A 10,610-nucleotide genomic window follows, 5' to 3' on the forward strand; every position below is an offset into this window, starting at 1 on the left:
GAGATATAATCAAGGATGTTTAAAATATCTTGCTAGCTTCTGGAATGAAAAGGTTTCTTTTCATGGAAGCTTCTTATATGCCATTAGTTATATTTAAAAAAAAGGAAACTTATTCTTGCTTTAAAAAACTTTTAAAGATACTAAAAACTGTTTTCATGCGTAGTTCTTAGTCCAGTCCTACACACACAGACAGACATACACCATATCTTTTGGCTACCCCTCTAAAGATATTAGATTTATATGAATTGCTTCAAAATGTTTTGTACAGGATGATTTTTAAAAGCGAGGCTTTTCTATAATTAGGGTCGGTCCGTCCAAGATAGATAGCTTTTATTCGTTAATTTAGGCATGTTAGAATTGTCCTATTGATTTCAAACTTTGCATGATGATTCCTGTAGTAGTTAGGTACGATTTAGAAAGCATAGCAACTCTATAATCATCACCAGAATGTCCGTACGTCCATTTTAAACATGTTGATTTTTCTACTTTTTTAATAACAATTTTTTATGTGATCTAATTATCCGATTGATCTGCTTTTTGATATATTGATTCCTGGGACAACAAAGAACAATAATATAAGCAAAGCAACTCTATCAAGTCCTTAAAATGTAAGTATGTCCATAAACATTATTCTGTATCAAGCAGTTTTTCAACAAATTTACTTACAATTTTGCTTCGACTCGTATACATTTATATTCTGATTATTCAGTTCTGACACTATACAAGTGTTAATGTTTGTGATTTTTTAAAATTAATTTCGTTATTGGTATAAGCTGGTAATAAATAGCCCATTGTCCCCTCTTTCTCTATTAAAATAAAACATGTGATGTTTTATTAGCAATTTTCTTAGCACAGTAAAAAATGTTTTCAGTGTTCTCTTTTCCCTAAATCAACACTTCATAATAGATAGGCGAAGCATTGCCGTAAAAAAATGTAATAAAAAATAAGTCATTTAAAGCTGTCATTCAAGATTTGAAGAAAAAAAGGAACACCAATAAAGAAATTATCAAGTAAGAATTATTAAAAGGTATAATCTAGAAACATACTCCCAAATTCAGCCAACAGGAATACAGGGGAGGATCAATCTACCAAATATTGGTTAGAAAGTAAACAAAATTTGGTTAGAAAGAGCAATTATCCTTTGATATCATTCGCAAAATGAATCATCTATAAATAGTCTTTCATAGGATAAGCCTTTGCTTTGGTTAATCATATGGTTAAAAATTTCTTCCCTCGCATGATTTAAAGCATATGACATACCATATATAAGAAGTCATCTTTAAATAGATAACTTTCTTGGGATAAAGTTACCTCTTTGGATATTCCTTATTAAGTTTCACAACTTATTGGGCTCGATTTACCATTTAGATCTACTATATCTATTGGTTCATTATACTATACTTGTGTACTTTCTTGGTAGAATATTTTTTTAAAGGTTATTATTTAAAACAACTAACTGTTCTTTTAGCTTAAAAATCATAAAAATTATATAGCTTTCATTAGTTTTTAAGTAGTTTCTATTCAAGTCCTGTCTTTGTTATACTTAATAGCTAAAACCTCTCTAAGCTTTAAAGTTGTTAGATTTATAAAGAAAGGTTAAAAAAACGTTTTGTAGAGAGTGATTTCTTAGCTTGGTAAAGGCACCATGTAATATATAGGTAAACACATGACATATAATCAAATATTAGAAATAGGCAAGTGTTGAACCTAAGATACTTTTTTGTTAAAATGTATAAACATCTATATAGATGTTAAGATTAAAATCTACAAAGAGTCACATGTTAACAAATTTTATATGTTTATTACAAAGAGTAGCTTTTAGTTCTATATGATCTATCCTCATAGTTTGTTTTTCTATTATAGTAAAATTAAAAATAATCCACACAAAGTTTTGTTGAAAAAACATCAAATTGTCATCCTAAGAAAGAATTTTATTTCTTATTATTTTTAAAATTAGTTAAGGTACCTTTTTTTGATAAGATACCCTAGGATTTTTGACTTGGAGAAGTGGATCAAAAGGGATGATTCATAAGGTAGGGGCATCGAAAATAGGGAGGGGATTAAGCTACCTTTACATAAATAGTTAGGGATTCCTAAACCTTTCTTTGCAAAGAAAGCAGGTAGAAATTAATAGGGAAGGGTGGTGGTGGGGGGGGGGGGGGGGTTTGATAAAGGTTACTTTCAAATTTATGTAAGCTTTTTTAGTACAACTTTAAAGGGCGAATATAGGTTTGATATGATATGAGCTTATATGAAAGGTGCCATTTCATACTTTTAGAATATCTATGCCAAATTTAAAAATTCAAAAAAATCCTTAAGTAGATTTTGCAATTTTCTGTTTCAATTGAACATATGATAAATGAGATTGACGACAAACGGTTTATTTTAGCCCTTTACAAGACTTTTTTTTTGACTATTTTGCTTAAGTTTGATTGACTATTACAATGGCACGCACCTTAAAAGATAATTTAAATGTTTATTATTTTAGATTATATACTCTTTAATTCAATTTTTTAAAAGCGTAGAAATAATTTGCGTAAAAGTTTTGACTAGGGTAAATAATACGTCTTAAAGTTTATTTTCTGTACAAAGATCATTGGTTAATTCTGGAAAATATAAAAACCCTGATGTACGCAATTTTAACACACACACACACGAACCTTAAAAAAACAGGGATTTGAAATCATTCTTCCTCCAAGAAAATTTTATCAATTATTTTTTTTTTACTTTTTACATTATTTGATGTTTTTTTAAACTTTTAAATATTTTACTTTATATAATTTGTATTAAGGTAGAAGATGGGTATATTTACCCCTGATTAATTAGTTTCCACGTTATTACGACTATCCTGTACGAAAGCTTTTTAATTCAACCTTGCTACGAAGCCTTGTGTGATGCTAGGGTAATTGGGTTCTTAGGGAACCACACTTATTACATAATATTATCTTGAGTTAGAAAGGTTTTAAGCTATAAACAGACTTATACAATTAGATATGTCAATATCCTTAAGTTATTTATAATCTATATAATGGCACCTTTGAAATAAGCTCATATTATATCAAACCTATATTCGCCCTTTAAGGTAGGCTTACATTTAAGTTAGCGATGCCTAAGGGTTCTTAATTCAAAAGAAAGCAGGTAGAGGTGGGAAGAGCTTTGACATCCAATGAATAGATATATAAGATCTAGATGGTCTATCTGGCACCAAATTCTGTCATACATATAGAGCAATAAGAAATTAACCCTTACAGATTTGTTAATTTTTCAACTTTTTTATTTCATGGGTGGGTGATCTCCAACACCACCTTAAATTTTTTTTTAAATACTTTTTTTTATTTTATATTTTTTGGGGGTTGACTACCCTCCCAAACCCCCTTAAATTAAAAAAAAAATTAACTTCCATTTTCAATTATTTAATTTTTTTTCTTTTTGAATTTTTTTGGGGGTGAGGTGACCTCTCACACCCCCGTAAAAAAATTTTATCTGAAATTTTTTAAAATTTTTCTTCCATGAAATGGGGTGACTTCCCACACCCCCCGGTACAAATATTTTTTTCTTCCACTTTTAATTTTTCTGGGGATGGGGTGACCCTCTTAAAAAATGTTTTGTCTTCAATTTCAAATTTATTTTTTTTTGGAAAAGGGGTGACCTTCCACACTCACTAAAAAGATTTTTCTTGTCAAATTTTTTTTCTTCAATTTTCAATTTTTTTGGGGTTGGGGCAACCTTACACAACACTCTACAAATTTTTTGTTTAAATTCTGTTTCTTTCATTTCAAAAAAGGAGTTTTAAAAAATTTCTCGATACCTGGAGCGGGGCGGCCAAGCTTTTTTTGTGGGGGGGGGGAGAAATTTTTTTTAAGGGGGGATAAAATGGCATGCGAAGCGTGCCGCAAATTTTTTTTAACCTCCTTAAAATTTTTACCCTGGGGGTAAAATTTGCTAATTACCCCAACTGAAATCTGTTTGCAGGGGTAAATTTTGTTTACCCCACCCCCCTCCCAAATTTACTCCTGGGGTAAAATTTTTTGGGGGGTAATTTAAATTTTATTAAATATTTAGTATTAAAAATGTGCGGGAAGCGCTGCAAAAATTTTTTTGTTGGAGATTTTTATTTTTGGGGGGTTATTTATCCCTCCTCAAATTGTTTGGGGGCGTAATCCCCACTTCACCCCCCCCCCTTGGACGTCTATGCTTGGAGGATCAGTACCTTCAGAATCATACATGGAACCTGAAATTGACTTGTATGCCTATATTTCTTACCAGCGGCTACGCCCCTAGAGGCCTCTAGGGGCACTTGAGGAGGGGGAGTCGAATTTGATAACCCAATTTCTTATTTTAGATTTTATAAGAAAAAGTAAAAAAAAAATTTTGTGGGGTAGAAAATTTTTTTTTTAGGGGGGGGCGTGCCGGGTGCCCTCCATCATCATTTTTAATTTTAGTTAAAAAATTTAAAAAAATAAAAAAAATTTAGGGGGGGGGGTATTTTTCATTTTTGGGGGCGTTGGGGGTGTCCCACCCCCCAAGAAAATAGTTATAAACCTTCCTGGGACTTATGAGAAGCTACCTTGTTAAGAAGAACCCAATCGGTTAAGCGGTTAGCGAGATCCTTTGGTACAGACACACAGACAGACACACAAACATCCTGTTACTTTAGTATAAGGATGAGGATGTACTACTACAGGTTTGGGGGGATGTTTTATGGGGTTCAGGAATCCCTACCCCAAATAAAATAAAATGGAGGGGATGAAAAATATATCTCCCAAAAAGTTGTATTTTGTCCCAAGTTTTTTTTTATGTTTTTTTGGTGATCCCCCCCCTTAAGTAAAAAAGGATGTAAAAACAAAGGTTGTTGAATAAAAGTGTGGAGGAAGCTAAAATTGACTCTCACTCACTTAAAGTCGGAAATTCATTATCAAACATTAGACTTGCACAAATTTTTTTAGCACTCTAGCTTTAATAGAAGCTGAGATAATGGGGGGGGGAGCATTGAACTACTGATAAAGGTGCGGCAAGGGGCCCAACTGTGAAGGGTTAAGTCTCACAAATTATGGATCCCGATTGACCATCTAGTTCTAATATATCTATTGGTTAATTATACTGTAGTACGGCTGTACTTCCTTATTATTTTTTTGGTTATTTTTCAAAACAGCAAATCGTTCTTTTAGCTTGAATTAAAAAAAATATTATGGCCTTAATTAGTTTCAAATGAAGTTTCTATTCAATTCCCACGCACACACAGACATACATCCTATATTTGTTATACATAATTTCGGCTACTTCTCTAAACTTTAAAGATGTAAGATTTATAAAGAAAGATTTTAAATTTTTTTTTGTACAGAATGATTTCTTTGCTTGGTATACAGGCACTACATGAAATATAGATAAATCACATGACTCATAATCAAATATTTGAAATGGAAAAAGTGCTGAATCTTTGATCCTTTTTTGTTAAATTGAATGAACAACTATGGCGATGTGAAAATTAAATTCTACAAAGAGTTATATTTATAACTTATTACAATGAGTATGATTTAAGTTCTATATGATTCTATAAGATTTTTTTCTATTGTATTAAAGTTTAATCTTATCCACAAAATTTTTTGTTAAAAAAATATATCAAATTGTTAGGCTAAGAAACAATTTTATTCATTATTTTTTTAAATAAATTAACGACACCCTTAGGTAACCCTAGGTGGAGAATTATATGAAAAGGGAAGATTTATAAGGCTGGGGCATCATAAAGGGAGAGGGGTTTATGATAGGGATTCCTAAATCTTTTACTTAAAAGATAGGAAGAGTTTTTATTAATCAGCCAAAAAATCTCTAAAGTAGTAAAAACAAGATTAAGATTAAGGGAAAAAATGTAGAATACTTAAAATAGAATATACAGCCTCATTCATGATAATTTTTAACGCCTCTAAGTCTAATGAAACTCTGCTAATGAAAATTTTCTTATATAACCCCAATTGAAAGAACACTAAGGGACGGGGGGAGAAGGGGAATGGTGAGTGTTATGGCAGCTATTCATTGGGGGGGAATCGTTTGAAAAGGGTAGATGTGGGGGGTACCTTATATTGATATGATAGGTTTATGTAAGGTTAAAGTATTCCTATCAAAATCTTTACCTAAGCTTGACATTACTAAATTTAAGGGTAGACTATCTCCCCTAAACTAAAGTAAGGCTAAAGATACCCTTATTTTTAAGGGGTCCCTAATAAACCGTTTGTGATTAGCTTTAAAATGTAAAACTTTGATTGTGATTATGAAGACAAAACAAAAACCATGTTTATGAACACCATATCAAAATGGGATAACAGATATAAAGAAAAAATATTTTGCCTCTAACTTTTCAATTAATCAGGATAGGACTGTGGATGATAAATTGATGTACATCCCCCATGAAGATAAACAAAATTACTCACAGTATGCTATTTTAAACAAATCAATCACTAATATTTGTCTTTGTTTATAACAGTTACAGGTTAATATTGTAAAACAATAGCTTTTATCATATTAATGAAAAAAAAGTTCGGGCATAATATTTTTTCTTTAGATAAAACATAACTTCCTGTTTTTATATTTTTTATGCAACTGCTACTTTATGTTAAAGTTTTACTTTGTAAGTATTTTAATGAATACAACTTTTTAAATAATACACTTTTCTTTTTTAAAGTAGCAAAGCTATAACGTAGATGTTGAAATCAAACAACATTATATGGAACCAGACCTTGAACTGTGTGAGAGAACTTATGTTGGAACATAGTAAGTTTATCATCTTTTTAATATTTGTGATATATGCAAAGCATTTGACAAAAGCTGATTTTTTTAAAGTAAGCTATAAGTTTCAAACAAAAAAACTCCTACAGTTGTATTTTTTCAGGAAACCCAAGGTATAAAGACATTGGATGATAATTTGACATATATCCCAAATGATGTAAATTTGAATAATTTGTATAAAAGTGTGTACACACTGCTAGTTTGATTCAACCAAGTTTTCAATCAAACACATTGAAGAAAGTGTTTAGAATACTTTGAGTACCAATACAATTTCTAGTTTAAAATTCCATCCTGCTTTGCAATTTTCGATATTTTATTGTAAATCTTAATATGTCCCAACTGGGGTTCTTTAACACATTTCAAGCTCTGGTTTTATGTAAGAGTGTATCTCTAATTGTATATGTGTATGTGTGTGTGTACACTTCCTGTAAACCCACCTCAGGCACGGGGGTGGGCGGTCTACGCTCGTAATAATCATCCTCACTCTGAAATCAAAATAAAATTTTGTTGATGATTTTGAAAATAAAAAAGAAATTTTATCTAACCTATCCTATTTTATAAACTGGTATGGTTTCTTTGTCTAAAGCTGGAGATTTTAACTACTTCGAAGTGAAGCTTCTGTTGGGAGCTTCATATAGTGTCTGGGATGATTTAGGCTATTTCAATTTTAGATTAGAGCTATGGAATAGTTTAAGCTATTTTCTGCCCTTTCCTTATCCCTAAAAATACAGAGCCTCTAGATGCAATTGGTGCAACTTTTAGTCTAAACAAAAATTAATACGTTTTACTAGGATTTGTCATTTACGTTATTTTAATATAGGACACTTGCCATATACAGGCTAAATCCATCCTTTCTAAAATCTTATCTCATCCATATACATAGAAATGATAACAAAATAAAGTAGCAAATCAACAAGAACGAAAGATTCTAATTTACCTCACGGCAGAACATAAATTTGAAAATTCTTGCTATGATGACACCTAAAAATACATAGGTATTTATTACATATATTAATCATATTTTTCCGTCGTCTTATATTTATTTCCCTGGGGGCACCCTAAACCAGAATAGCCTCAGAAGCTTCTCTGTACCTCGTCAAATACCTCATAAGAGCGAGGCTGCTGTCAATGACACTTTGACGTCAGGTCCAACAAATCAGGATATCTTTCCTTTTCTGTCCAAACACCCGGGGTATTATGTCAAGTAAAACCCATCAGCAAACTCTTTCATATCACGACCTTTGTCCGTGCATGGTAATGAGTTGTGCTTGTTTTAGTTCAAGGCATTCCCCTACTCTAACCAGTAAAGTCGCTCATCTGACAAAGCAGCAGTAGTAACAATTTCTAACTACTTTAGTTGCAATGTTGAGCCGAGATTCGAACTCGTCACCTCCCCAATGCCGCGTGGATGCGTTACGTGTTAAGCCACGGCATAGATATTAAGCTTCATTGTAAATGAGAACTTGATTTATATACCTGCTACCCCCATAGCAAATGTGAGCATAGAAGAAAGTAGAAAACACCACCATTTTCTCTCTCGAAGACACTCCTCTTCGCTTAGAACCTACAATGTAATTAATGAACCTAGTAATAGTGTCTAACTTTTTATCTTTGTGACGTAACAAAAATCGAAGGATGAGAGGGGAGGGAGGAAAGGAAACCCCTAAAAAATAGATGGAATTTTGTTACGTCACAAAGATAAAAAGTTAGACACTATTACTAGGTTCTAATTAATTATTAAGTTTTTAAAATAAGGTTGAAACTTTAATCTGACCGTTTGTAACGTCTAACTCTGATCATTAGTATCGGAATTGGTCCTATCGATATCAAACTTTGCATGATGATTCCTGAAACAGTTAGGTACAGAGATGAAAGCGCAGCACCTCTATAAGCGTACCCAGTAAGTAATTATGTTTATTTAAAACATATATGTTATTGTTGATTTAAAATTTCTAATTCCATGGATGTTTAATCTTTATTTAAATGCGAAACAGCTCAATAAACAATTTCTAAACATTAATATTCCTGTATTAATAAGCTGTTTAACGATATTTTTACGTAAAACTTTTTTCCAGTATGGCTTCGCAACCGATTAATAGCTACTACATACTACCTTCGGCCCCTCGGGGCCTACAAGACTGGAATTAATCTTATAAACATTTCTTTTACTATCCACGGAAAGCTGGCTATAATACGATGCGATAAAGAACTGTTACATATTTCGAAAATATAGATTTACAACTCCAAAAAGAGTCCCTAGTGTCCAGGAGTGAAGCCATTATAGAAAAAGAAACTTACCATTTCGAATGTTATTTTTTTCTAAATTGTCTAAAATCAAATTCCCAGCTATTGAAGGATTACATATTATTATCTAAATTTTTAAAATTCATTTTCAACCTCTTATTTTCATTGCTACTCTATAGCTATGGTCTGACCATACGTGCACACGTTGCTAAGTACGATATATTTCTTGTTTACAAAGCACAACATTCCAAAACATTAAAGATTATAAGCTTCTGTAAACGCACATCTGCATAGACCAGTGCAATAAGAAATGCACACATTAATAAAACATTTGTATTTATCTCTTAGTGGACTGGATGTACATCCCCAATGATGATAACACAAAATTACACCTTCTTTAGATTGAAATTAGTGGTTCAAACATTTGAACACTCATCTAACCAATCAAAATTCACTGAATTAATTCAAGTTGTTAGGGCAACGAATAAGAAAACGTTATTATAAAACTTTGGGGACTAGTGCAATAAACAGCCTATTGTCCCCACTCTTATCTGCTTATTGTAAAGGAGACTTGGTTCAGTGGTTATTAGTTCCTTTTGATACACACAGACAGACATCTTTACTTCCTGTGATTTTAAACAAAAGATTACAAATACATTTAATCTATTAAATTACCCAATGATACTGCGCTACTTATTACCATAATTGTTCTATATAACATTTACACTTTTAAATTCACCATTTCAAATCACTGCAAAAATTAATATTTAAAGAAATAAAAACTTGTAAAAAATGTAAACATTAAATTTTACACTATTAGTATTTACTGGCCGGAATAGGTAAAGAAGGAAAGAAAAAAGACAGAAAGAGAGAAAGAGTGTGAGAGAGACAGAGAGAGAGAGAGAGAGAGAGAGAGAGAGAGAGAGAGAGAGAGAGAGAGACAAAGAGAGAAAAAAGAATAAGAGAAAGTAAAAGTGAAAGTTAAGGGGAAATGGGGAAAGTCAACATTTAGAAAAATAAAGGGAAAGTATAAAGGGGGCGTGGGAAGGCTACGTTAGCGATCGGTCAGCTTTGAGTGTTCTTTTTTTCTGGACTAAGGCCAAGTGTACTTTATTACTTTTCATAGAAAAAGCTATCTTTAATTATAATATGATTTTTCATAAATAGTACGCTTTTTAAAGCAAAATAATAATGTTTATAAAAGCACAGCAATAACAAGGTAACAATATTTTAGATTTAATGAAAAAGGTAATAACAGAAAATATTGAAAATTGCTAGTCATTAATAATATGAATTATAAATTTAAATTGTGAAGAGTAAATAAACTTTTTTTGATCAATGAATTGGTTTCATAAAATGATAAATATTCCTGTCGTCTTTTTAAAATCCGTCATTAAAATGGAAGAAAATCAATAAAACACTAAGTTACAGATAAGTTTATGACTTTAAGCTGTTAAAAAAATTCCCGTTACTTATTGTAATTTTGAGTAAATATACAAAGAAGTGTAGATTATTTAGGAACATGGCTTTGAATTATAAAGAATATTAAATTAGAAAAAAATCTGCTAAATAATACAGGGATTTTT

At 31.4% G+C, this 10,610-nt stretch overlaps 1 protein-coding gene across 3 annotated transcripts in view; it reads right to left on the reverse strand.

The window, feature by feature from the left end:
* The window catches only part of LOC145306086 (calcium-activated potassium channel slowpoke-like), a 115,096-nt gene extending 105,943 nt beyond the window's left edge, over positions 1–9,153 (reverse strand). For 2 of the 3 annotated variants that reach the window (XM_080148011.1, XM_080148014.1), the window contains exons 1-4: positions 9,079–9,153; positions 8,257–8,344; positions 7,718–7,761; positions 7,205–7,265 (exon numbers count right to left, since the gene is read on the reverse strand). In XM_080148011.1, coding sequence (XP_080004137.1) covers positions 7,205–7,265; positions 7,718–7,761; positions 8,257–8,344; positions 9,079–9,081 — 196 coding nt within the window. In that variant the 5' untranslated portion in view covers positions 9,082–9,153. The remainder of the gene's footprint in view (positions 1–7,204; positions 7,266–7,717; positions 7,762–8,256; positions 8,345–9,078) is intronic. The other variant, XM_080148013.1, reaches the window with a different exon arrangement.
* Between the last annotated feature and the right edge of the window lie 1,457 nt (positions 9,154–10,610).

The sequence above is a fragment of the Acartia tonsa genome, chromosome 14, assembly GCF_053477335.1.
Source record: "Acartia tonsa isolate MP-2025a chromosome 14, ASM5347733v1, whole genome shotgun sequence".
Lineage (NCBI taxonomy): Eukaryota > Metazoa > Arthropoda > Copepoda > Calanoida > Acartiidae > Acartia > Acartia tonsa.